Source organism: Platalea leucorodia (genome assembly GCF_965183815.1).
Source record: "Platalea leucorodia genome assembly, chromosome: W".
Taxonomy (NCBI): Eukaryota; Metazoa; Chordata; class Aves; order Pelecaniformes; family Threskiornithidae; genus Platalea; species Platalea leucorodia.
The window spans coordinates 12158354-12186346 of record NC_138859.1 but is presented as its reverse complement, the minus strand read 5'-3'; the positions used below and the strand labels follow the sequence as shown (position 1 = coordinate 12186346).

At 40.2% G+C, this 27993-nt stretch overlaps 1 protein-coding gene and 1 pseudogene across 2 annotated transcripts in view; both read left to right on the top strand.

The window, feature by feature from the left end:
- LOC309601740 (poly(A) RNA polymerase GLD2-like) overlaps nucleotides 1-16803 on the top strand; it is a 39712-nt pseudogene extending 22909 nt beyond the window's left edge. Inside the window, exons 9-12 of the transcript in view lie at nucleotides 4569-4705; nucleotides 11681-11772; nucleotides 16240-16319; nucleotides 16774-16803. The product of the transcript in view is annotated as a poly(A) RNA polymerase GLD2-like (transcript). The remainder of the gene's footprint in view (nucleotides 1-4568; nucleotides 4706-11680; nucleotides 11773-16239; nucleotides 16320-16773) is intronic.
- A 4714-nt stretch (nucleotides 16804-21517) lies between these two features.
- The window catches only part of LOC309601739 (uncharacterized protein), a gene marked incomplete at its 5' end in the record, with an annotated part of 51711 nt that continues 45235 nt past the window's right edge, over nucleotides 21518-27993 (top strand). The window contains 1 exon segment of the mRNA XM_082334901.1: nucleotides 21518-21633. Within this exon segment, the coding sequence (XP_082191027.1) occupies nucleotides 21518-21633 (116 nt within the window).

Genomic DNA, 27993 nt, shown 5'->3' with positions numbered 1-27993 from the left:
TGGGGCAGAAGATGGGATGGTGCTTACTGTAGCTACTTCACGCATAGGAGTCAGTCCTTGGACAGACACAATTTGATTCACCCTTTGAGTTGTACTTGTTTAAAGTATAAACATGAATTAAATGTTTGTTTGTAAGACTGGAGAAGGGTATTTTATGTATCTGACTATAGATACCTATAAAAAATGGCAAGATACTATGCTGATGTTACCACTGTAAACTTCTTTGAAGGAAGAATCTTGTATAGTCAGAGCTAAAGTCATTATACATCAAGATATTAAATTGTAAAGATTTTTTTTGGATGTACACTTGTGTTGCTTTCCAGTGTGTAAGGTGGAATGAGAATATGCATAAGCATTATGTAGCTTAAATATAAAGCATGTTGCTGAATGCTAGTGTTTCCTTAAGAAGTCAGCCAACCAAACTAAAGATTAGGGATCTAGTGGGAAAAAAAAAAAAAAAAAAAAAAAAAAAAATTGGGGTCCCTTTTTCTGGGGTATTTTGAAATAATGGATAGCTCATTTATATTGTTTCTCAATCAGATCCTGAATTTCTTTTCCATTTCTTAAGATGGCACGAGGCAAAGACGCAGCAAGCAAATTGGGGACTAGTTTTACAAGAAGCTGAATTTCTTACCTTCTAGAGCAAGTTAAGAAGGGAAAACTTACAGGAAGGCCTACCTGAAACTAAGCTAGTCTGAAGGATGCTTTGTAATTCTGTTTTATTACCAACCTCCCTTATGTGCAGAATTGTGGTTTGGTTGACCTTGGCTGGACACCAGGTGCTCACCAAGCTGCTCTCACTCCCCTCCTCAGCAGGATGGGGGGGGGGGGGGGGGGAGGACAAAATAAGATGGGAAAAAAAAAAACTCGTGGTTCAAGATAAAGGCAGTTTAATAAAGCAAAAGCAAAGGCTGTGCCCAGAAGCAAAGGAAAACAAAAGATTTTTATTCTCTACTTCCCATCAGCAGGCGATGTCCAGCCACTTCCCAGGAAGTAGGGCTTCAGTACACATAGCGGTTGCTCTGGAAGACAAACATCCTAATAACGAATACCCCTCCTCCTCCTCCTTTCTCTTACCTTTTATTGCTGAGCATGATGTCACCTTAAATACTGTGTTCAGTTTTGGGCCCCTCACTACAAGAAGGACATCGAGATGCTGGAGCGTGTCCAAAGAAGGGCAACGAAGCTGGTGAAGGGTCTAGAGAACAAGTCTTATGAGGAGCGGCTGAGGGAGCTGGGGTTGTTTAGTCTGGACAAGAGGAGGCTGAGGGGAGACCTTATCGCTCTCTACAACTACCTGAAAGGAGGTTGTAGCAAGGTGGGGGTCAGTCTCTTCTCCCAAGTAACAAGAGATAGGACGAGAGGAAACGGCCTCAAGCTGCGCCAGGGCAGGCTTAGGTTGGATATTAGGAAAAATTTCTTCACTGAAAGGGTAGTCAGAACAGGCTGCCCAGGGAAGTGGTTGAGTCCCCATCCCTGGAGGTATTTAAAAGATGTGTAGATGTGGTGCAGAGGGACATGTGGTGATCAGCAACCTGCAGTGTTTTAAAAAAATAAGTTGACTAACATTATCAGAAACACCTGATTAACAATTTGCTTTAGATAATTTAAGTTAATGTTAAAAAAAAAAAAAATCTTCCAGAAAAGTAGTTTTAGTCATGCTTTATATTGTGTGGTACTTAGTTGTCTTTTTAAGAGTCATTTTCATAGTGGTATAATCACTAAAGCAAGTGGAAATGGGAATTATTTATAACTCTGTGTGTCGCTTAAACTAGGTGGGTTTTTTAATGACTAGCTGCTATAGACTGTAACTTGCATTTTTACTAGAGCGCTTGTATAGAATAATATGAATTTATTTTTTGAAGGTAAATGCCTTTGAATAAGGAAAACTTTTATTTGCCTGACCTTTGTGAGGTAAATGCACTTAATATAAATGGTAAAACTTGGAACCGTAGATTTCATTAAATTGAACTTGATGGGGGGGGAATTTAAATGTCATAATTTTAGATTTCAGAATTCAAGAGTTTTAATCCTAATTACTAGATGAAGATTTAGAAACTAGCCTTCTAATGCAGTTTAGGAATTGTATCAGTTCTGCCATGGATGGGAATCTTTGGAATGTGGTACGTCTCCTGCTCCTCAGGTGAGGAGTCTTTCAGATTTATCACTGGTGCTTGCATGACTTTTGTAAGTTGTAAATTCATTGAAGAAACAAACTAAATATCCTGAAAAATGCCTTCATCTGGACTATGTTTCTATCATAATTGCCCTTTTCAAAATACAGATTTGTGACTTTAAAACTCTGCAAGGTTTTGTAACTTCATATTTCATTAACTGCCAAAAAATCTTATTGAGAAAATATCTTTGGATAAAATTGTATTTGATATCCTTTTGCTCTCTTCTTTTTTCTGGATGTAAGTATACACACACAGAGGCATACATGTACACACACACCCACACACACCCCCACCCCCCCCCACCCCCCCGTAAGTTTTATTACGATATTTGATATTTTGTCTTTTGCTATTGGTGTAACTGTTACCAGGTGATTTATTTTTCTTCTTATTCAAATGACGTACACATTAATAAAAATGAATTAATCATGATTAATATATAAAATGTAAACAAAATATACTTAAGAAAAAGCAACATCCTCTCTAAGTTAGTTATAGTGCTAAAGAAAATAACTTATTATTTATTCTGAAAAATAGTATCCTAAAGTCTAACCTTTTAGCTGCTCAGTATGCCAACCTTGATGTGGTGGCAGATTTTTCTTGCAGTTGAGAAGTTCTCAGGCATTTGAACATTCAAAACATAACAGAAATCTTGTTCTCCTTTTCAAAAATGTCTGTTGCCTCCAAACATTTACTTATTAGTGTTAGTAGACATCTGTTGTAGTAATTTCATTGCATTTCTGTTTTGTATTGTTGGAGGTCAGCAGCCCTTGTTCTTGTTCCTTTTTTCCCCCTGTGCCCATTTCCTCATGAGCCGTTATACTGCTAGTACTAAATTCATTTGTTTGTGACTCTTCCACAACTCTCTGTGTGCATGGGCAAGGAGTGACTTTCACTCCAGTTACCTGTCTGATTAACATTAGGGTTAAAACTGTATATGCTGTATAATCTATGAACAATTCTGTTCCCCTTTTAGATCTTTATATGTATGCTGCATATCTGCTTTTTATGTCTGTCTCCATGTTTTTGGTGTGTTCTGTTGGATTGTAAGCTGTTAAATTCTGAGCTCTGTTAACTATAATAATATTTTATATGCAAAGTTATATCATGTGAGAACAAGACCTCAAATTTTTCACAGCTGGAAGAATGGCTTTTTTTTTTTCCCAGAAGGTGTTGCGCAAGGTTCCAGGAAGCTTTGCTAGAATTGGAAAAAGAGGACGGGAGTCCGAAACTTTCCAGTCCTACTGGTTTGATCACTAACCATACTTTTCTCAGAGGAAGCATTGCCTACTGTGAATGTGGAAATAGTATTACAGTGTATAGTCCTTCCAGTGATGTTCTAGTACTATAAAGTTTGAGAGTCATGCCTGATACTACTCGTTAAAATAACAAAGGAGCGGGAGGGGAGATACAATAATGACTGAATGGGACCCTAAATTTACATAGATGTATGTCCTTATGTGAATGTAAAACTTGGTCTTGTGTATATTGGGTTTATTTTCCTTAAAATACATGACATTGCTGTAAAATGTAGTATCCTGGTATTACCAGGTTTTAAAAATAATTTCTCTAGCTAGCAATAGAAGAGGTATGTCCTCCTCCATGTGCCCCAGTCTCTCAGAAGAACCTAAAGGATGCGATGGACACCCAAACAGTATAGCAGATCTAAACCCATGTTAATTTAGTCTTTTGTGTAGATTCCTTCAAAGCTGGCTTTCCTTTATAGCAAACCTGACTTCCCCCCCCCCCCCCCCCCCCCCCCAAAGAAAAGCATACTTCAGCTTAAATGCTGTGTTCTGTGTATTCAGGTTTTCTGTATAACTTATTCTTTTAGATAGGTTGGCTAGAAGAGGTGCTACTGCAATCTTTGAACTCATTATATGGGAGGATGCAGGTTCATATTAGAGCTAGTGGGTTTGACATGCAAGTTTAACTCTCTGCTGCGGGGAAAAATAAGTCAGGCCTCCCTTTTGGATTGAGTGTTTCTGTACCACAGTTATGGGAACTTGGCAATAAGTGCATTAGCTTCACCCACCCTATCAGTTCAACTGCGGCCAGCTCAATGCAGGCTACCTTACTCAGCTTCCGCTCATGTGGTTTTACTAGCATGTAAACACAAGTCCAGCTCAGAGATTCTCCCATGTTAAAATTATTTAGCAAATAGAAGGCAAGGGATGATCTCGGACACTCCTGTGCAAGATGATTTTACTTGAGCTCGGGGGAGTAACTAATATCCAATAGAGGAGCACAAGAGAAATAGAGCCGTTTGCTCGCACGTGTCCTTGAACTTCTAATAAGCAAATGATGGGCAACTTTTTTTGTTGTGAAAAATATATGCACCTAGATTAAGTCTGTGTGTGTGTATATATATACTCTCTGATTTTATTTCGACAGGAATCTTTTAATCCTACTATGCAGTTGCATCTTGTTCATCAAGCTCCATGTGCTATTCCTCATTACCTCTCAAAAAATGGATCAAGCCTTGGAAATTTGCTAATAGGTTTCTTTAAATATTATGCCACAGAATTTGAGTAAGTAATAAGCTCATCTTAGTGTTTTAGAATACGTAAGATTTTGATTCCTTCTATTCAATATATCAACACTTTATGACCCTTGAAGAGAAAAGAATAGCAGTAATGCAGGAGGGATAACTGACAGGAAATGGGTGAAAAGACTAAAGGACAATAGGAATGCTGATAAAGTGTCCGACATCTTTTGCTTAGCCAAGCAGATTATCGTGTAAAATAGCTGCTGAAAGTTAGATAGCTTTGTCCTTTAAAAATGGCTGGGTTTTGTTATATTACACTATTTTAAAATTGCATAATTCTGTGTGAGAAAGAGTTATTCTTCTTAGGTGTAGTTTAAGGTATTGATTGTGATATGGAATTATTTGGACCTTAATAGCTGCACGTGTCTTCTGTCACCCCAAGTCAATGGAGATAACTGACCAGGTGGCTCTTTACTTTGACTATAACATACATGAATATAGGCCATACCTAGTGAGGAATTCTCCCATATATAGTTAGCTCACTAACTTTGTTGGTTTGCTAGAATCTTGAGTTTAATTTTGGCATATGGACTTCCTTGTAGAAGAGAAGTAGAAGCTAAAATTGTGAGGGAATCTGAGAAAGCTGTAGATTATGAATATTTTGCCAAATTGTCACTTGAATTTCTTACAAAAATTGCTTGTCCGTATAAAACATCAAATGGCTGTATTTAAATAAGCTTAAAGATCTTCTAAATAACTTGTTTCTGAGGCAATTGGTTCATACATGTTGCTGTCCTGTGTATGTGCATCATATCCATTTCCTGGAAGGAGAACAAAATGTATAACTGCTGGATATTCATTATAATTTTTGAAGTGTTCATATTTTACTTCAGTGTAAGAAATGAGTGATCATGAAATCCTTAAAAGAAAACATTGCTGCGGCATGCACCACATGTGGAATATGTAAGCTAAATCCATATGGCCTGTGGCAATTCATGAGCTAATTGCACTTTTTGCATGCTTAAGTCTGATTCTGAGAGATTTTCATATAAAGTATTTTCCTTCAACAATCTCTGCAGATTTTCTCCTAAGAGTTTCTCCTGAGTACCTGTCTTTTCAGCTGGCAAGGTGCTGTTTGCTAAACAGGTAAATTAGACACCGCTGGAGGATATCCTCAAGTTCCTAATTTATGTGGGACACTAGATGCATCCATTACTACTCATCTGTATAATGAGTTATTAATATTCTTTTATATAAAAAAGGTCTATTTAGTAAATATCTTTTACACTAAAGTTGTTTCTGATTTGCCTGTGCAAACTAGCAAGGAGGGTCTTGCCCAAATGCAGGAAAAATACCTAATTTGACTTTCCTGGTTTGGGTGCTTGTGAACACAGAGTCAAGAGCAGATTTCTGCATAAATCAGTAGCTGGTCCCTGTGTTCTCTTACTTTAAGGGAAGATTATTTTTTTTTCTGCTGTTAGACATGCAGGATATACTAAGAAATATGAAGACTAACAATGCTGCAGTATCAGTACTTGAACTGATGATAATACATCAATATTATCTTTAGTGATGATCTCGTAAAGAAAAAATGTTATCTCAATTTAATTGCAGAGGCATGGGGGAGCTTCTGGTTAAAACAAAGCTGGAAAAGGTGGAGAATGAAGATAGGATAGTTGCCGAAGTCAAGGGAAGAAAAGATTTTAAAACAAACAATAAAAGAATATCTGGCTAGTTTTTTCCAATGTTAAGTACCTTTTAAATATTTAAACATTTGACTGGTGATATTTTTTTAAAAAACAAACAAAAAAAAAGTTAAAAAAAAAGTCATTAGGATTCCTGTGTTGAAAATGTTACATAGCTGAGAAGTCATATCAGGAAATGATGCACCTAATGCAGCAACCTATATTGTTTTTAACTTTTTCTACTATAGAAATAAAACTTAGTCAGTTGTACTGTTTACTTGACTATCATCTGTGTATCCCTGATAATTCTCATTTGAAAAAAACAGAGTGTGTGTCTTGAAGATACCAAACTTCTGATAGTTTCATAAAAACTGGTAATTGGCTGGAAAAGAGAAACTCAAATTAATGCCCATGTGGAGGAAAGGGCGGGCAGAACATAGTGTTTAAACATTTTTATGTGTGTGATAGCCAGCTAATGAGAACAAATAGTGTCACACTATCCAGAGTATATGTTACCTTTGCTTTGAGGTTGCTGATGGAAACATTATAAGTGGGAATGAGGATAAGAGTTAAATAAACACAACACAGGGCTCTGTTAGTTCTGCCTTTCATGGAAGAACTAGTATTTTACTTCTGAATCATAGAATGGTTTGGGTTGGAAGGGACCTTTAAAGGTCATCTAGTCCAACCCCTCTGCCATGGGCAGGGACATCTTCAACTAGATCAGGTTGCTCAGAGCCCCATCCAACCTGACCTTGAATGTTTCCAGGGATGGGGCATCTACCACCTCTCTGGGCAACCTGTGCCAGTGTCTCACCACCCTCACTGTAAAAAATTTCTTCCTTATATCTAGTCTGAATCTACCCTCCTTTAGTTTAAAACCATTACCCCTTGTCCTATTGCTACAGGCCCAGCTAAAAAATCTGTCCCCATCTTTCTTATAAGCCCCCTTTAAGTACTGAAAGGCTGCAATAAGGTCTCCCTAGAGCCTTCTCTTCCCCAGGCTAAACACTCCCAACTCTCTCAGCCTTTCCTCATAGGAGAGGTGCTCCATTCCTCTGATCATCTTCATGGCCCTCCTTTGGACCCACTTGAGCAGGTCCATGTCTTTCCTGTGCTGGGGGCCCCAGAGCTGAATGCAGTATTCCAGGTGGGGTCTCACCAGAGCGAAGTAGAGAGGGGCAGAATCACCTCCCTCGACCTGCTGGCCACCCTTCTTTTGGTGCAGCCCAGGATACGGTTGGCTTTCTGGGCTGCAAGCACACGTTGCTGGCTCATATTCAGTTTTTCATCTACCAGTACCCCCAAGTCCTTGTCCACAGGGCTGCTCTCAATCCCTTCATCTCCCAGCCTGTACCGATACCGGGGGTTGCCTCGACCCAGGTGCAGGACCTTGCACTTGGCCTTGTTGAACTTTATGAGGTTCACGTGGGCCTCTCCAGCCTGTCAAGGTCCCTCTGGATGGCATCCCTTCCCTCTAGAGTATCAACCACACTACTCAGCTTGGTGTCATCTGCAAACTTGCTGAGGGTGCACTCAATCCCACTGTCCATGTCCCCTACAAAGATGTTAAATAATACTGGTCCCAGTACGGACCCCTGAGGGACACCACTCGTCACTGGTCTCCACCTGAACTTTGAGCCGTTGACTGCAACTCTTTGAGTGTGACCATCCAGCCAATTCCTTATCCACTGAGCGGTCCACCCGTCAAATCATGTCTCTCCATTTTAGAGACAAGGATGTTGTGCAGGACAGTATCAAATGCTTTGTACGAGTCCAGGTAGATGACGTCAGTCGCTCTTCCCTTATCCACCAATGTTATAATCATAGAATCATTTAGGTTGGAAAAGACCTTTAAGATCAAGTCCAACTGTTAACCTAGCACTGCCAAGTCCACCACTAAACCATGTCCCTAAGCACCACATCTACCCGTCTTTTAAATACCTCCAGGGATGGGGACTCAACCACTTCCCTGGGCAGCCTGTTCCAGTGCCTGCCTACCCTTTCAGTGAAGAAATTTTTCCTAATATCCAACCTACACCTGCCCTGGTGCAACTTGATCCCATTTCCTCTTGGTACTTGGGAAAAGAGACTGACCCCCACCTTGCTACAACCTCCTTTCAGGTAGTTGTAGAGAGCAATAAGGTCTCCCCTCAGCTGCCTCCTCTCCAGACTAAACAACCCCAGCTCCCTCAGCCGCTCCTCGAATGACCTGTTCTCTAGACCCTAAATGTTGTAACCCCATGTTACAACCCCATCGTAGAAGGCCACCAAATTTGTAAGGCACAATTTGCCCTTAGTGAAGCCATGTTGGCTGTCACCAATCACCTCTGTTTTCCATGTGCCTTAGCATAGTTTCCAGGAGGATCTGCTCCATGCTCTTGCCAGGCACAGAGGTGAGACTGACTGGCCTGTAGCTCCCTGGGTCTTCCTTTTTTCTCTTTTTAAAAATGGGTGCAATGTTTCCTCTTTTCCAGTCACTGGGAACTTCCATCAGTCTGCCATGACTTTTCAAATATGATGGAGAGTGGCTTAGCAACTTCATCCGCCAGTTCCCTCAGGACCCTTGGATGCATCTCATCAGGTCCCATGGACTTGTGCACATTCAGGTTCCTTAGATAGTCTTGAACCTGATCTTCTGCTATGGTGGGTGGTACTTCATTGTCCCAGTCCCCGCCTTTGGATTCTGTGACTTGGGCCACATGGCTAGAGCACTTGCCAGTGAAGACCAAGGCAAAAAAGATGTTGAGTACCTCAGCCTTCTTCATGTCAGTTGTAGCCAGGTCTCCCGTTTCACTCATCACAGGGGGTACAGTTTCTTTCATCTTCCTTTGTTGTCCTATGTGCCTGAAGAAACCCTTCTTGTTATTTTTCACATCCCTAGCCAAGTTCAGCTCCAGCTGTGCCTTGGCTTTCCTGATCCCCTCCCTGCACTCTCAGGCTATATCCCTATAATTTCCCCAGGATGTTTATCCCTGCCTCGACTGCCTATGCAATTTGTTTTTGTGTTTGAGTTTGGCTAAGAGGTCTTGACTTAGCCAAGCTAGCCTCCTGCCTCCCCTGCCCAACTTCTTGCATGTTGGGATTGAGAGCTCTTGTGCCCTAAGAAAAATATCTTTAAATATCTCCCAGCTCTTGTTTGCTCTTTTGCCTCTGAGGGCAGTTTCCCAAGGGATCCCACACACTAGCACCCTAAACAGCCAAAAGTTTGCCTTTCTGAGGTTTAGGGTCCCGACTCTACTTTTTACCTGTCCTGTACCCCTCAAGATTGAGAATTCTACCAGGGCATGATCGCTGCAGCCCAGGCTCCCTCCAATCTTGACCTCTTCAATAAGTTCTTCTGCATTAGTAAGCAACAGGTCCAGCAGTGCCTCTCCTCTGGTTGGGCTCTCCATCACTTGTACTAGGAAGTTGTCCTCAACGCACTCCAGTAGTTTCCTGGACTGCTTGCAGTTCGCTGTGCTGCTTTTGCAGCAGATGTCGGTGGTTGAAGTCCCCTATTGGGATCAGGGCCTGTGAGTGTGATGCTTCCTGTAGTTGAAGAAAGAACTCTTCATCAACCTCCTCTCCTTGATCAGGTGGCCTGTAGTAGACACCAACCACAAAGTTGCCTTTGTTGGCTTGGACTCTAATTTTCACCCATAAGCTCTCAACCTGCACATTGCCGTTCTTCAAGATAGTTCTGTGCAATCAATCCCATTTTTGGCATAGAGGGCAACTCCCCCACCTCTCCTTCCTTGCTTGTCCCTTCTGAATGGTTTATAGCCATCAATCACAGCACTCCAATTGTGCGATTCATCCCACTAAGTTTCTGTGTTAGCAATTAGGTCGTAGTTTTCCATCTGGGCAGCAGCTACCAGCTCCTCCTGTTTGTTTCCCATGCTGTGTGCATTGGTATAGAGGCACTTCAGTTGGCCTATTGGCCACATCCCCTTTTTAGAGGAGCTTGCCCTAATTCCCTTGAGGCAATTCACAGGTGTTTCCCTGTTGCTTCCTAATGCCTCAGCAGCCCCTGGCTCTTCTCTAGTGCTTAGAACTCCATCCCCTTCCCCTGCTAAATCTAGTTTAAAGCTCTGTTTATAAGTCCAGCCAGCTTGTTGCCCAGGACACTTTTGACCCACTTGGTCAGTTGAGCCCTGTTAGCTGTCAACAGTCCTGGTTTCTTGAAGGTATGCCCAAGATCATAGAAGCTGAGACCTTGAGCATGGCACCAGCTATGCAGCCAGTCATTCACCTGTTCAATTCATCTCCTTTTTCTTGAACCCCCATTATTTTACTTGATCTAGTGAATAATATTTAATGGCAGGATGGGCCCAAAAAGTAGGATGCAAAGGAAGAAACAAGCACCTTGCATGCTGTGCAGCCATAAATGAGTTTATCTCCTTGTACTATGTTGGTTTGGTTTTGGGTTTTCTTTCCCCCTTATGCTATTAACCTGCTTTGTTTATTTAGACTATAAACTCTTTCAGAAGAGAATTGTTGATTACCATGTATTTATACAGTGCCCATTCCACAGTCTGAGTCTGGGATTTTTGCTGTGTCCATAAGAAGTAATTTTTCTCCCCCTTTATAATTTACCAGAAATGTGATTTGGAAATTGCTGCATATATTGGACTTACACACTACATATGGCAAGCTTGATTTGCTGACACAGTCGTATAATTAGCTTGCCATAGAGTTCAAGTCTGCATTAATGTTTCACGTGCTACAGTTGGCTAAAAGTATACTTATAACTCCATTTTAACTTTCAGTATTATCAAAGCTCCGCTGATCATGCAGTGAATGTGACAGAGTATAAAAATGTATGGAGGTGTTCTCAAAAGAAGGTATTTGGAAACTGGTCCGTGTTTACCAGGCCCTCTGAAGAGAGTATCTGATTTCACTTCTGCAGCTGTGAGTGAAGGCAGCAGGTTTTCACTTGGCGATCTCTTTACAAAGTGAGACCTTGAAGCAAGGTAGATTTGAGGCTATAATTTATTTTTAACTTAGAAATAAATGTAGGTGTCCACATTCATGTTGACATTGGGTTTTTTTGAAGAAAAATGAAGAAAACATGTAATGAATACATGTTACTCATGGAAACTGTGATGTTCTGTTTTGCAGATGTTTTCGTAAATACACTTTTGTGTTTGTGGAAAATTTTTCTTGTTTCCTACCCATCATTCCTTACTCTTATATAGTGCATTACTGTTACACTAAATTACTCCTTATTATAAAGTACTGTGCTATCCAGGCTTATAACATAGCAATTTGATGATTTTTTTAATGTAAACTGATATTATTCATTCAGAATCAAGAGTTAAAAGGTCTGCAAATTGTTTCCTTTTCCCTAGTTGGAGCCATCCAATGATTTCAGTTCGTGAGGCCAAAGCTATTCCAAGACCTGATGGCACTGAATGGAGAAACAAATTTATTTGTATAGAAGGTAAAATGTAAAGCTGCATTATAATTTTTAACTGTTAAGACACTAAATATATGAATCTGTCAATTAGACTTTACCTTGGTCATGTTTTAATAATGCACGTGTAATATATTTATGTAGAAAATGAAGTTTAACCAATGTAAATAGTTTTGGAAACGGTCTTGCCAAAAACATTTGAGAAGGAAGCTTTAAGTTCTATAGTGTTTAAAAATAGTTCTCCTGACCTTTTCTTCAAGAGGACTCATTGCCCTGTTATTTTGGAACAGGGATTAGGACTTTGACAAGGAATGGCAGTAGTGTGTGTTTTCCTGCTCTGCAAAAGTAGTCTTCAGTTTCGCCAAGATGGAGCTTCTGAAAAAACATAGTAGGCACATATTCAGATTCCTCTCTAAGAATATTCTTTGTTCTAGTAATGCTCTGGCATCCCAAGTCCTAGCAGTAACTAGATTATGCGTATGTTGATCCCCTTGTGGTTACTATTTTTGGTTGTCTGGTGAACGTACAGTTTCCACAGAGGGTAAACCCAGGGCACCTTTTGGAGTTGCAGGTCTCAGCTGCCTTAGTTCAGGCTGAACTGGGCAGTAGCATGATACAGGGAACCTGCTTCATGTGCTCTTTGGTGCCTTTCAACTGCCATGGGGAATCTATATGGAGAAGATGAACAGTTAGCCTGTGTAGGAGATGAAGCTTGGACCAGGGAAAGAGAAAATAATAGACTAAGAGAAGGACTGAGATGTTAGAGGAGAATGAAAAAAGAAGCAGGGAAGGACTGGGAGCTATCCTGTAACTGGAAACAGTTAACAGAAAGAGATAAGAAAGGGGAGCAAGAATCAGAATGCAGCAGGTGAAGGGGAACTGATTGGACAAGAGACCATGGATAAGGAACCAAGGTGGAGTGGGAGCAGAATTAGAAGTAGGTGGTTTAGGACACTGGGGTGAAGAGGAAAGGTTTGAAATGGGGGAGGTGGCATGGGCCCTGGCTGTAAATAAATGGGAGGCTATTAGGATCAGGATATCAAGGGTTGAAGTTTTAGGATAAAAGAGGAAGAGAACTTGGACAGGAGCCAAACTGTATGGAAATAATTGTTAGAGATTAGGACAATTTTGCTGGGGTGGATGGGAGGAATAAGGCAGAAGTCCTGTGGTTAGACACAGACACTCCTCAAGATTCCTGGGGGGTGGGGGTGTACTCTGTGTGTGTGCATGTAATTTCCTGCATTTCTGCTACTCTGTGCAGAGAATAATTACCTACTGGTGAAATTAGCTATTCTGTGGCCTAGAGCTCACCAACTTGGCTTTAATCACATGGACAGTGTGAAGCCACGATAGGATTCCTGTTCTTTATTTGACTTGGAAAAAAAATCAACTACCAGTCATAGGGGAAAAAAATACCCTGAAACTTGTGAAGACGACTGCATGCTTGACTCTGCAGTCTCAGAGTTGAGAAATGTGAGAAATAGAGTATCTGCACAGCCAAAATGATTCGGGATAGTGCAGGGCAGACATTGCCAAGGCTCTGATCTGCATGTGGGAGGTGGGAATGCTGGGCAGCTGTCTGCTGATGTCACATGATGCTGATCCACTGTGTTGCAGGTGGGGGGCTGTGTGTTTCAAGCTCTCAGTTTTTTTATGATGTTACAAAGTGGCTGAATAATTAGGTTTGCCTTCTGTCAGCTTGGAAAATAGGCATTTTAGAATTTGTATTAAATGGGCTTGATTACATATAACTTTTTCTTAAGAGTGCGTTTTGCATTTGAACTATTAAAAAAGCAAAATTATCTATAGGTGGCACATCTGATTCCTTCCTGTTACCATGTGCTTCAAGACTTGATTAAGAGTGGGTTTTATCCTCACATACCAAGTTTTTACTTCTAAATTGGAAGGGAAAAATTAAATTTCCTATTTCAACTCGAAGTAAGCTTCATGTTTATAACAGCTATTAAGCTGAACTAGTTTAACAAAGTATGTAGATAAACTTCTGTGCACTTTGATAAGAAACTTTTAAAAGCTAGCTAAACATGTCAACATATTCTGGTTTCCAAGTCTTTGTCAGATTTTCCATTTAGTGAACTAAAATTCCACTAATTGGTATTATTGCATATATTTTTAATATTTTAAATATATTTGTTGATAGATTATAAGAAGTCTATACCTGCAAGTTGCCATAATTCTACATGTAGCGCTATATTTAGGCTTGCTCAAAGAAAAAATTTATTCTCTTTTAATTTTTATCGGCCTTAAGACTGATTCTCACTTGTATTTCTGCTGTTTGAGAAACAAATATAGTAGAGATGCTCTTTTCAGACAGTTTAAAAATCTGGCAGGCTATTACCATTATAGGGATACAGAGAACTTTGCTTTTAGCTAATGTTTGTGACCATTCCTTGTCAGAAGCTCTAAATTGCTAGCAACTATTCTGGTTTCAGTTTAAATCTTCTCTATATCAAATAATATCATATATTCTCCTGCTGAAAAAGACACAGTTTGGAAAAGCCAGAAACTTGGCAGTTTTGTGAGAATTAAATTGATAGTCATTTAGGGAAACTGGATCAGAAGCTGTCTAAGCTGCACCTGATTCATGCTTGTACTTTTAAATCTCTCAGATCCACATGTTAAAAATAATTCTAAAAGTAATTCCTCAGGACTTGGTTTGCAGCAGTTCTGAAGTTTTATGATTTCTTGTATTTTCGTTTTGAAAGATCATAGAATCATAGAATGCTTTGGGATGGAACCCCTTTAGTCTTTCCCTCAAGCATCAGTGTTAAAGTTTTATTATTTTTTCTTTTAATATTCTCATGTCTGTGTGTGAACAAAATAACTTATGATGGACTCTCACTGTCCTGATGGTTAGAAAATGTAGTGTTGTAAATAGCTGATTGCAAAATTATTCTTGCTGTGCTCTAGGGAATGAGTTTCTTTTGACAGTCAATAAATATGCAGGAAGAATAAAGGGAAGAAGTGAGCCAGCTTTTGTGACTAGGAAGAGTACCTTTTTTCTCCCCACTGACAGTTTTAGAAGATTGTACAGCTTTGCTCTTGTTGATTTAAAAGAAAAAAAATCTCTTGATTCAACATAAAGTACATAAGGGTCCTAGCATTAAAGAAACACTTGACATCACGTTTAAGACACACAAAAAATGCTGTACTGCTTCACACAGTAAGGGGTATGGAATTCTTACTAGCAGTAGGTCACTGTGTCAAATTATGTGACTGGTTTTAGAAGACTAGGTACCTTTCTTATTTGATGGCCAGTTTTCTGCTCCAATCTAAATGTATGATGCATTCTAAAGTAAAATAAATCTGCCTGTAAATGTCCATTAAAAAAACTTTATAGCTAGTTTGAAGAAAAACCTTTTAGAAACATGCCAAAACCAACATTTGTTGCTTGAAACAATTTATTTGATTTTGAATTTAAATAACTTTCAGTAGCAAACCCAATGCCGTGGAACATGTTCCAAATTTGAAGTCCCAGTCTCTATAATGGCATAATCTCTTCTGATGTCTGTTTTAATGCTTTATTTCACTATATGTCCCTATGCGAATAAAAGCAATTAAAAAACCAACTAAACAAAAAAGCTGCCTGATCTATCAAATACTTCTATGGTTCGATGGCCCTTGAGGACTTTCATAAATTCTGCCAGTGTGAAATACACCATATTTTATTTAAGCAGTTCTCTAGCAAGGCAAAAAAAGACTATATAAAATCTGTTTTGTAGTGCATTGTAATGCATAGTCTCTGCATTATAATTCTTTAGTATATGTTACTTTAATGTTGGCAACCTTATCAATAGCAAGGAGTATTTTTTTAATCCTTCAATTTAAAAAAAAAAAAGTTCCAAAGTACTAATTATGTTAGCAAAAAAAAAAGGGGGGGGGAGAACATCACATAAATTTGTAGTCTTTTCAAAGGGGTAAGCCCCAAATTGTTAACTTATTAATAGCTATTGTAGAATAGATATGAAGTAATAAAATATAGTTTTACAGCAGTTGGTACTTCTTACATAAAATTTATAGTAAATATTTTACTGTAGTCCTTGTATTTCACTGAGAAGCTGTTGAATGAGATCTAAAGTGGACAGTTCCAAGAGGGACATGTGTAGTAAGTTTCAAAACATTTTAATATGCAAAATCATATTCTGATATCTCATCACAGACTATTAAACAGTAACAAATAATTACTGATGCATGAATTCAGCACAATAATAGCATGCTTCGATAGAAATAATAACCTGACTTTATTATGGATTACATACCATTAGAGTGTTCAGTGTTTGGGGCTTTTCTGGATGAATGTTATATAGAAATGAAGATTGAGAAGCAAAGTGGAATCAGCCATTCAAAACACTCTTGGGAAGCAATGATATGTTAACTCCTCTGGGTTTTGCCTGATTACTTGCTCAGTGAAGACAGCATAGCTCTAGTTTGTTTGGTTTTTTTTAATGCTTTTAATGTTTGTGTTTGATCTTGCAGAGCCCTTCGATGGGACAAACACTGCTAGAGCTGTACATGAAAAACAGAAGTTTGATATTATCAAAGATGAATTTCTAAAGGTAAAAAGTGCATCAGAGTTAATTTTTTCCAGTCACTTTGGTTTTCAAGATAGTTATACAAATGGCAGTCATTGAACCTGCCTGTTTCTGATGTTTGTTATGTTTATTATGTTTATTTTTATGCTTTGTACTATACATATGATAGAAACTTATTCTTAAAAATTTAAGAAGAGTATTAATGTCTGTATGCCGCTAAGCATCAGGCTTAAGTTGAAATGGGTGCTTGAAACAGTAGACCCTTTGTCTTAGAATTATCAATTTTACACACACAAGAAAATATAATGATAATTAATAGCTTTAGAATCACAACTTTATCTTCATTATTTCTTCCTACCTGAATTTGACTGGTAATAAACAATGTTTTATACCTCTTACTATCCCTTTTTTATAATATTGCCACCAACGGGTTTTTGCTGGTTTTTGACAACTGAATTAAATTGTTACTTCTCTTTAGGAAGACCACACTCATAATTTTAGAACATGAATAGTTCAAACTGGAGCTTTCACTGTTCCAGGTAGTGGAGGAGGCAAGGAAACTTTGAAGGAAGCAAGCAAAGATTTAGACCTTGGTTAAACATCCTTTTTCTAAAAATCCTTGCTGCCAACTCACTTATATGCTTGTCTCCTATCATAGGCATTGCATTTGGAATTATGTTCATATATCTGAGCTCAAATTCTGGTTTTCTGAGATCTCTGACTATTCATAATGTAGTTTATGACTAGGGATTAGTGTGCAGAACTGGCTTCCACCTTAAACCAGTTAGACTTCCTTGTATTCTGTCATCGGAGACTCCTGTTTACTCCAGTTAATCAAGTCCTTAAATATCTCTAGGGTTTCTCCAACAAAAAGGAAATCAATACCAGATATTTGTAATAAAACAAATGCTATAAGGTGTTGCCTTTATATAGTCAGAAAAGGATAACTTTTTTGCTTTGTAATTCTGTTCAGAAATGTCAGTTTCCTTCTATTTAGCCATCTTAGCATATAAAATACTTAACTGTTAACATACTTTTACATAATACATTTTATTTTGTGAATCTGCTAAAGCAGTGGTTTACAAGGTGTTTGGGTTCTCACACTGTTCTGTGAAATCGGAGTGAATTTCTTTTCAGAGTTTTCAGTTAAAAAATTGGTTTCAAACCTGTGTGGTTTTCCAAAAAATGTAAAAGCAGTTGTTTGGTCCAAGCTGTCTGGAAGCCTGTATACTGGAGTGTTATGGCCCTGAAAAAAAATTCCTCTTTATTAGGAACCATAAGGAATGACAGTTGCTTAAAACTACAAGTACTTATGAATATCTTGCACTTTAAGAAGCCTAAGGAATCTGTTTGTATCACTGCCATTGAGAGATTATTCTTCCTATGATTTTCATTACACATTGTGGTTTAAATGAATTCTACGTAAAGACAGGAGGGTCAGTTACTGCCTGCTGTGAGGTTACTTACTGCTCACTTCATGATCTAGTCATCTAAGATTTTGCCTTGCTTCTTAAAACAGCTTCCTTCTGCAAATTAAACAGTTTTAATCTGACTCTAACAACCTACTAAAATGTTCTCCTCCCTGCCTCTCCTCTTTAGAAGGTGGTAGATTTGGTCTCAGTGAAACATTCACTTTGACCTGCTTTATGTAAAATGCAACCAAAAGTTTTTAGTACAGGATGATGTCTGGATTCAAAGATGTTCTACATGGATTTTGGGGAGAGGGGAGGAGAGGGCTGCTCTTTTTTTAAAAGGTGCTGGCTATCTCTTTGTCTACAAAATGTAAAACTTTCCCACGTAGGACAACTAAGAAGGGACATACGTGTTCAAACTTGGCAAAAATGTATTTCAGGTGAGCTGGATGTGAGGCACAAAACTTTATGCATGTCTCTCTCTTACGAGTTTGCATTGTATCACCTAAGGTGTCAACATATCCCACACCTTAAATTATTGCTTTATGTTTGAAACAGCTTCTTCCTATCTGTTTTTAAAATAGACAATTTAAAAAAAAAGTGATACCTTTATGCAACTCTGTAAAAATTGACCAACCAGCTCAGTGATCTTTTTAATACAAGCCAAGATCTGTAGCCACAACGATCTGTGTCTTTAAAAAGAATCTTTTTGTGCTTTTTCTCAAGTTTATGTACTTCTGATAAACTATATTTATAATATAAATATAAAGTCTAGATGGTAGTTTTCCCCAAGTGTTTGGGGATGAGCCTGTTTGTTGCATCCTCTCTAACAACAGAAATTCCCCAGTAATTCACTGTGTTAGCTAAGCAAGGTGCAAGCTGGTGTGACTTGGTTTAACTTGTAGCAAAAGAAGCTAGTGGGTAATCTGGCAAGAGCATGGAAAGTGGCAATTTTCTCATATACTTAAAAATCTGAAAGGTTCGGAAAAGAAATTTCACCAGATGTCATATTATATTATTTTCCTGTTAAGGCAAACAAGAGCAGCCCCACTTCCTGTGGAAGTGCCAGACAACTGGAATGGCAACGCGTGAACATAATGATCTTTGTTAAATGGTGGGCTGCAACTTTCTTCAGAAAACTTCAAATAAAATGCCACAAAATAAATTGTTTGGGGAGAGGGAGTAGGAGCTGAACTTTAACTAACTTTGGATTCAGTTCTGCATAGTCTGAAGTTGTTGAGAGGCTTAATGACCTGGATTTTCATCCACTCTGGCCAGGTATCCAGAGCAAGAAATCCACTAATGGCTATCATAAATCTTAGTGTTAGCGTCAAGTTTTCCCTTCTCAACTTCAAAATAAAAACCTTCACTACACCTATCCCTTGGTGTGCACCCTAGCAGGAATGTTTTTTCTGGGAGACCTTTGGTAAAAGGTATTTTTTCATGGCTGACCAAGATTTCAGTGTGTGTGCAAGGCACTAACATCTGAGGCTTCTTACTGTCTTGAAATGAAAATGCTTCAGTTCAGCTCTGTTATTTTAGGAATAGTTTTAACTACTTATTTTGGTATTGGGTTTGCCTGTCATTTCTCACCTTGTATAATGTCAGAAACTGCTAGTGTCTTGTCTAGGATTTTAGGAACTCTCTTCAGTCTTCTAGCAGTGCTTTTAATTAACAGGCTGAGTTGTACAGGAGGACCAAACATTAGCAAGAGCTTCCCATTCAATAACAGTAGTGCCAGAACTGGCATAGGCTGTATACTGTGAAACTTGAAGTTTGTCTTCTAGCTCTCTTGCTCTCGCTTCTCCTAAAATGTGATTTTGTAAATGTACTCTGTGTACCTTAAGGTGTTCTGACAGTATGAGAGGTTGTTGTTAAGAAATCCCTTACAAAGAATTCAATATAAACCAATTTAAAGACTCAAATTGAAGGGTGACATGGTTTTTTGGGAGAAATAGGCAACCATAATAAAAGGATATAAGAGGATTTGCAGATAACATGAAGTTAGTGTTTGTGAATACCACCCCAAATGCTTATTTGGAACCAATACTTTACTTGAATTTAGGTCACTGGACTCAATTCACAGTATATTTGGTGTTAAATTTAAGTCCATCAGAGAATGTCACTCTTGATCTAATGGATTCTTCATGCTCTGGGGAATCTCACGTGTATTTTGTAGTGTTTGTTTTTGTTATCTCTATTTTGTTCTTGTTTTCTCTAATCCCTTTGTGTTTTGATATAAATCTTTCTCTCATTGATCATACAGAGTATGATGCTTGTAGGAAGAGCATGAAAAAATATGCTATTTTGGTCAGCTTACAGGTCAAATTAAGTGGTGAGAAGTACAGAAGGGAGAGCACTAGGTCTGGAAATAATTTGAAGGGATACTGGTAAAAGGGTACTGACCTTTCTCTTGCTGTGTTGAAGACTGAATCAAAACTTGTGCAATATGCGTATGCTTAGTATATAAGCATTTCTACAAGACTCTAATGCTCTTCTCTTCCATGCTTAAAGAATGCTAAGTCCTCTACCTTAAAAATTTTCATTGTGCTGTGTACGCTGTCTTTGTGCTCATGATAAAATCTGGAGTTTAAGCTTAGTATCTGTTTCAAATACACTTCTTCGAGAAATTATGTTTTGACCTTGTAAATTGTGTACCTCCACTGGGTAGGTCAGGAGAGCAGACAGGTTTTATCTGTACATGCTGTTTAGGAAATATTTCACTTAAAGTGAATTTGTCAGTAGAATTTATTTTAGCATTGCAGAGAGAGCTTGTATTCAGAAATACCTGCTTGGGTGTTTCTGTACTTATAACACTAGGAAGAGTTTGCTGATTGATTTATAACCAGCTATTTATTTGAAGGAAAGAAAAAAAAAAAGAAAAAATTATTAAAAAGTTATACAATGTTTTATACCTGAAATAACTTGAAAGTTCTTTATTTAGAATCAGAGTTTTGGTGCTTCTCTCTCTCTTTTAAAAAATTCTTTTTTTAAAAATTCATTACTTTGGCTAGTACATATTCCCATTTTGTCTGTGAAAAGCACTGCATTTTGTGTGAAATGCAGAATAATAAAGGGAAAACATGGCTTAACCTAAACCCTACAGAGTTTGTCTTTGATTTAAATTAAAATTGGTTCAAGTCCACTGGAAGAAGAAATTTGAAATGTCCTGTGATTTAACACATCGACAAATTTGAGGGTTCAAATATATTCCCTGCGTCTTGTTAAAAACTACAGTGCATCTGATACCTCTTACAGTATGGTATTAACTATTAAAGGCTCGTGTCCTAGGCTCATCCACTAGTAATTGTATTTGACCTTTCTCGCTCGAAGAAGTCTTGCCTTGAGGTACTCTGAGTCTCCCGGTGGGCTCAGGGTTGGAACTTGCTTTTGAACATGCTAAATGCACCTTTTTGTGGGGGCACAAGAAAGCTCTCCTTCTGCTTCATGTGTGCTGTCCACCCCGAATTCATTAGAGCCAGTTTGGGAAGGTCCGCCAGGGCCCCAGCTCCTTCTTCCCTGCCCTGCTCCGCTGTCTTTGTTGTAAAAATACCTCTGCAGCAGCAATGGGCAGGCGAAGGGCCTGAGCAGCACAGATAGATGGCTGTCAGGTTTTGCCATGTGTCCTGGCACCCTTGGACCCAGGGTAGGACTGGCAGTGACTCAGTGCTGTAACTTCACTGCCTTCTATTTAAAGACTGCCCCGAGTCAGAAGTAAGAGCTGCTGGGGATGACAGTTGCTTCAGGCAACCCTGGGGAGGACAGGGTTGGGAGTAAAAATCACCAGTGACAGCCTGAGCTGGGAAGGGCATGGAGGGGTACCACAGCACTGAGCGTGACAGGGCATCTGAGACCTTGTCCTTCATAGAGGATGAAGAAGAGGAGGAGGCTGTGGACCCAGAGGAAGCGGAGGAGCTGACTAACAGGTACTGCCTCCCCCAGGGACCCGCAGCCTCAGAGGAAGCTGGCACCTTCCTCTCAAAGCACCAGCCCCCCGGGGGGATGCTAGGATTGGGGCCCAGCACTGGGTTTAGTGCCTTTTCCTCCCTTCCCTTCCCCGGTTGCCACAGATAAAAAGTGTGGGAAGGTGAGGTGTGCGTGTGTGTGTGTGTGTGTGTTTTGGATGGATATGGTTGTAATTAAGTTTTGTGCATTAAGCATCTGCCCTGAGTTCCCTGAAAGCTTTTCTATTTAAAGATCCTCTGGCGTGCCAGCTCAAGTGGCATCTCCCTCTGCTCCTCCCTTTCTGGCTGACTCTTTGTCACATATCGATCTTAAATGCTCTGCAGATTTACCTGTCAGGGAGAAAATGGTCAAAGAATATAATGGCGCATTGAAATTTGTTCCTTTTTACTGCCCTTTCTTCCTTTCCACTTATCCCTCCCTCTTAATTCTCTTCTTCCCCAAAAAGGAAAAACTTGTTCCACGCACTCACCACCGCTGGTCAGGATTTGTGTAGCTGATTTTTTGGGTGGAATGAGGAATATTTTATAACTTTTATTTTTTTTCTTAATAACTGTTGTCCTAATATTGCATTCCTACTGTCAGGAAAATAACAAGAGAGACAGTGGCCCAGCACCCAGTGCGTGGCACTGGTCCTGTGCAGGATGTGGAGGCATCTGCAATTCGATCCATGTTTACAGACTCCTCTGACCATGCCAACGCTGTTGGTTTCAAAAAGAGACCATGAGGCCTGAGAGTCCACCTGCACATATTGGGTCGCAAGATTTCTTCCTTGTCTTGAGTAAGGCCTATCAGTTTTGGGTGGATACTGTAGGAAGAACCAAAAACATTAATGTTGACAATTTAAGGTATTTTCAGAAACCACGTTTTTAAGAAATTTGGGTCATACAGTTCCTAAAACCTAAGTGCTGTGGAGCCATCCTGCGTTTACAAACCTCTCCAAGTATATCACAGTTCAAAGCACTTTCTAACTTTGCTGATGGTCACTGGAAGACGGTAAGATGGCAGAAGAGAGGTGAGGGGACTCTGTGCAGCCTAACCCACCCTGAGTGCTGCGGGAATGAAATTCAAATGGAAATGTAACCCAGGACTGTAGGAAAACCTCCTTGCAGTGGAAATGGAGAGCTAGTTTTCCAAAGAAGTAGGAGGACACCCCCGGTGTGTAACGCTGCTTTTCTCCTGAGGCAGATGTTGATTCTCCAGTCCCATACTGGCAGAGAGAGGGGTTATGTGACTATAAATGTTACTTGTGCATGGATGTAGCTGCAATCCTACAAGAAAACAAGCTGAAGTCAGTGGAGTGGAGCTACTCACTGCAGACAGCTAAAACACAACTGACTGGATATTTTTTAATGCAATCTGCTAGTAATGCAATGGATAATAATAAAACTCAAATTGTAGAACATAAGTGGGAATGGCTAACTTTTCCCTTAAAGGGAGGGAAATACATGTAGCCTTGCAGTTATTTACTGCTTGTGCTGGGAGGATGGCTTCTCCACAGGTGCCTTTTAGTAGCTCCCTGCAGCTGGGTCTTGCTTCTGGCTGGCAGCCTCCGCAATGCAAACTTGGGCATTGCATCTCACCATTTAATTAAATCACAGCAATCATTCCCTTTAGCTCTCAGTTATATTAAGAATTGCAGAGTCTATCTCTATCCTTAACCATCTTACTAATAAGAGAGGTCAAAGTCTAACAGAGAGGCTTTTAACAGCTGTGCTCAGTGGTAACTGATTATATTTAACTCCATTTGATTAGTTTAATTAGGCTAATGGAGATGTAAAATTTTGGGTTTGGCACAGGTATGGTAACTGCACTGAGTGCTCAGAAATAGCTTAGTAAAGTTAAATAAAACTGACTCTTTAACAGCTTAAATTTTATTGTTGCAAATGTCAGTGTGGTTGTTGAGCTTAAGGCCTTCTCCTGTGCTTAGTGCCTGGGCAGAACTCCTGGGAGGTGCTGGCTAAGCAAGAACAGCTGGGCTGAGCCCCTGAGACATACTTACTCAGTCTGTAAGCTAATTATTTGTTGACAAACAGGTTTTCAAGCCCCTGTTGCAGAACAGAATTTTTTTGTGCTTTGAAAATGTAGCTTAGAGGAGATGTAACCAATATGCAAACTTAGCTGAAGACAGCCTGTCCTGGACTCTGCTGTCATTGATTTATTTTTAACAACCCCAAGCTCTCTGCTGCTTTCTTCTTCCTCTTCTGCATGCAGTTGAACAGCACCTGGTTGTGCAACGTTGCAGTCAGTGGGAACTCCTATTTCCATCTTTCAAGCATGCTAAATATCCTCATTCCTATTTTATAAAAGAGTTAGGCAGCAAGATGGCTGGCCCAAGGTCAGCAAGCACTCGTGCGACAGAAGCAGAAGAGTCCTGGTGTTCCCCTGGGACCCTACTCCCTTCACGCTACCCCCCTGAGCCCTGACTGACCTGTTCCACTTCCACACCAGTCCCTCTGTAGCAGCCATGGAGCCTGGCGTGGCTTTTGCTGCAGTTTTCACCATGCAGCTGAGCAGCCTGGCATCTGCAACCTGCTCTTCCCCACCAAGCATGAGTGGGCACCTGCATACAGGGCTCTGGTGGCATGTCAGGGTTAGGTTTGTTTTCTTCCCATCAGCTCTCAGGCCCCCTCATGTTACTGACCGCGCTTCTGAGGACTAACAGAAAATAGTGCCTGCCCAATGGGAACTGCTTTCCTATAGGGGGTGTGCCACTTAATTCATAAGTATCCTCAGAGTGTTCAATAAAATCCCAAAAGCTTCAGCAGAGTTTATGACTTGCCCCAAAATTATGATGCATGCACATAAAAAGTAAAGTTCAGGTTTCACATCTTTATTACTCTTTTTAATGTAATCTTTAAATAATTTGGTTTCCTAACACAGGTTTTTATGCAAGTAATGAGACTAACATGAGGCATCGGAACCTATTATAAAGATGGCATAAGACATCATGCCCTTGTCAGCACAAATAACCCACTGATCTTCAGAGAGTTCATGCAATATTTTCTTGCCTTTGGGCATTTTACTATCTGAGATTGACAGATTGTGGCAGCTGTCTTTTGTTTCTAGGTCCATGTAGAATTAATCATCTAAACAGGGAAAATATTTTAAAAGCGCGTATTGTGTATTTTAAGGCAAACATGAGTATGAAGTTAATAGGTTTTAATTTTTGTGATGATAAATGAGAGATTAAAGTCTAGCTATAGGAAGATAGTTTACTGGTTAACTGGTTTATGTACCTGCTGGAATATCTGAGTCTCTAACAACTACGTGACACATGAGCTGCTGTTATACGGTTCTGTCTCTCAGACTGTTCCCGGCTGATTTCCTTTTGCAGTGGGAGGGTCTCAGAATGTGTCTATATGCAGGGCTTACCTAAAAATGGCTCTGCAGCCGATTTATATGTGTTTCCATGTAGCTGGTTTGCCTGGAATGAGTATGGAGCTGTTTTTATCTATTCATTTAGTGATGACCTAAGAGCAGTAAATGGGGAGAAAGTCCTGGAGTTCTGGATATTTTTTTTTATTATTTTTATTTTTTTTTAACAAAGAGGTCCTCCCACGAGAAGATCAGAGATGTGGAAGCTTTAGAGCCAAGTCTAGCTTAGGATGAGTGGTGAAATGGATGAAAGGGGAAGCAAAGTGGAGAAGGAGGCTGCCTGCCACCCAGGGAATGCTGCATTATCCAGGAGAGCGAAGGAGTTGAACGACAGCAAATGGGATGGTGGGAGAGAAGGGGGTGGAAAGGGGAGCACTGGGGATTTGTCTTCCCAAGAAAAAGTTTGGCATACCCTCCCCAAAGCAAAGTAAGAAAGACGTGGGGAAAGGGTGCGTGATTTTTAGTTTCCTAGATCAGGCAGCGCCTGACTTGGGCCGGTGTGGAAGGGGCTGACAGGGCCGTTTGTCCACCGCCGGCTGCAGGCGCGTGTGCGCGGGGAAGGCTAGAGCGGCGGGAAGCAGAGGCTTTCCAGCACCCTGCACGAGCCATTTCGAGCGCCGCGGGGCGGAGGCTCGAGTTACAGGGCCGGGAGCAGCCGAATGGGGCGAAGCATCGAGGCGGGGGCGTTGCAGTGGGGAGCGGCTCAGCTGGGGACGCTACCATGCCTCCTGGCCCCTGCAGGTGGACGCCGCAACCGAGAAAAATACTTCACTCCGTGTTTTCAAGTTGTGGGTGCTGGCTGAGGACAAAGCGAGTCAAAGTACGTACCTTAGGGCATGACTGTTTCTGAAGGACTGATATTTAAGCACAAAATAATTTTCAGTTAATTTTTGGCAAAGAGGCCAAATGAAAATCTGTATTGCAGGTACTGGAGAAGTTTTGCACTATGAGTATAAATGAAGCCTATGAAAAGCCTTCCTGTGGCTTTTTTCTGTCAAAGGATGTGGAGGAAGGTTAAATCGATTGGCTTTTCACCCATGTAACCCTTCTTGTTTTGTTTCTCTTCAGCCTTTTATAGAATATTAACTGAGTCCTTGATAAAGCTCTAGATTGCAGTTTGGATTTGAAATAACACTCGGACTTTGAGAAGTTCCCTATTAGGTCTCAACAAAGTGATTAAATCACTGTGTAAAAGGAAGTCTCCCACCCAGACCAAAGTGTTTGTTCAATACCTGTGCTCCTTCCACAACCTGTATGGTAGAGAATCCAAAATGCAAGAGCAATGCAGACCTCTGGGGCACGAAGGTGCTGCGGTTTCTCAAGCAGCACCTGAAGCTGCAACCGGAAACGCCACTGGGCCATGCCATGACCTGACGTCTGGAAAAGAGACCAGCACCACAGTGGGTTGTATCACTTCTCAGGCATTTGCAAGCATCAGGGATGGAACAAAATGTCTGAGACTGGCCCAACTCCTGGCTCCCAGCAACTCTTAATAAAAATCAGTTTTGTAGCAGAAAGCGAGTAGCTGTCTTATTGCTTTTAGATAATTATTCATTTGAATTTGGACAGATGCATGAGCCACTGTGTTGCCAGAAGGGGCATCATTAACACTGAAGGAAGTTATCAGCAGGTTAACAAGTGAAAGGCTAGGTTTAAATTAGTGGGTTTCTGTAGCTCCTAATTCTCTTACCCTGAAGAAGGAGATGGATGAACTATAGCCCTAGGAAATGCAGAGCAATAGGCAGAGACCTTGCTGAGCATACTGGTCACTGTAGGGGAAAAGGAGCAGCATGGTAAAGGCAAAAACTACAGGAATGTACAGAACAAAAACACAAACACAGAAAAAGAAAATATTTCCTTCAACTGGGAAGGCAAGTTGGCCAATATCAATTTTTTTACCCCCTGCCCTGTGTCTGCAGGGTTCAGGTAGAAGCCTTTAGGGGATGAGAGATCTTTTCAGTGCAGGCTATTGCCACAGCTTGACATCTCAGTCTGGGTTGTTTTCAGCTTGCAAGGTGTCATGCAGCAAACAACAACAAATTTTGTTGATACCAGGAGTTGATACCAAGGTCTGATGTGAAGAGGATGAAGGGAGGGTCTGGAGGATTTTAGAAAGCTGATGGGCTGGCTATGCTTCTCTGCAATGATGGTGGTGTAGTACAGTACTCAGCATGTCTGAACACGACTGCTCCAGCAGCTGCGGAGGTGAAAACTCTTCCCTGGTAAGATACGTAAGTGAATGCGTGCCCAGCCTGCTGGGCTGGACTAGAAACCTGAAATCCCAGCAGATGCAGAATGGAAGTCGTAGTGAGAAGCAGAGGACTGTGAGAAGCAGAAGGAGGCGATAAAATCTGGTTTTGAGCTATTATGACAGGAAGCACAAAAAGGTTGTCAGTGTCTTCAAGAATTATAAAAGGTTTGAGCCAGAAAACAAGGCAGCACTGGCTTTTGTCAGTGGTTTCATACCTGCATTTATGGAGCTGAAACATTGCGAACGTCTTTTTGCAATGGCAGACACTTCCTCTGACTAGAGAGGGGTCTTTCAGCTACTACTGTGCAGTGTACAAATTGTATACAAAACTAGGGCAGCATTTGGAAGTATATTGGGAGAAAATGCCTGATTTCTGTGTCTTTCATTCTGGCCTTAAAAATATAAAGCACCAGCTCATTGCACTGTAGAGAAATATGGACTGTGACTGCAACTTTGGATATGAGACAATGATGTGAATAATTCAAGCTTTTTGCATAGGCGGGGCCAGGGCAGCCCATTCTTATTCACTAATATCAGCTGAAGTGGGAGTGCTGCTCTGTTCTGCAAGGGGTTTTATTTAACACCAGGTAGTGCAGAAAAACAGGTAAAAAAATATGAGGGCTATTGAGAATTTGAAAAATGTAAAAGAAAAAAAAAAAAGATTAGGCATCTGTTATTGTGGACTCAAATAAGC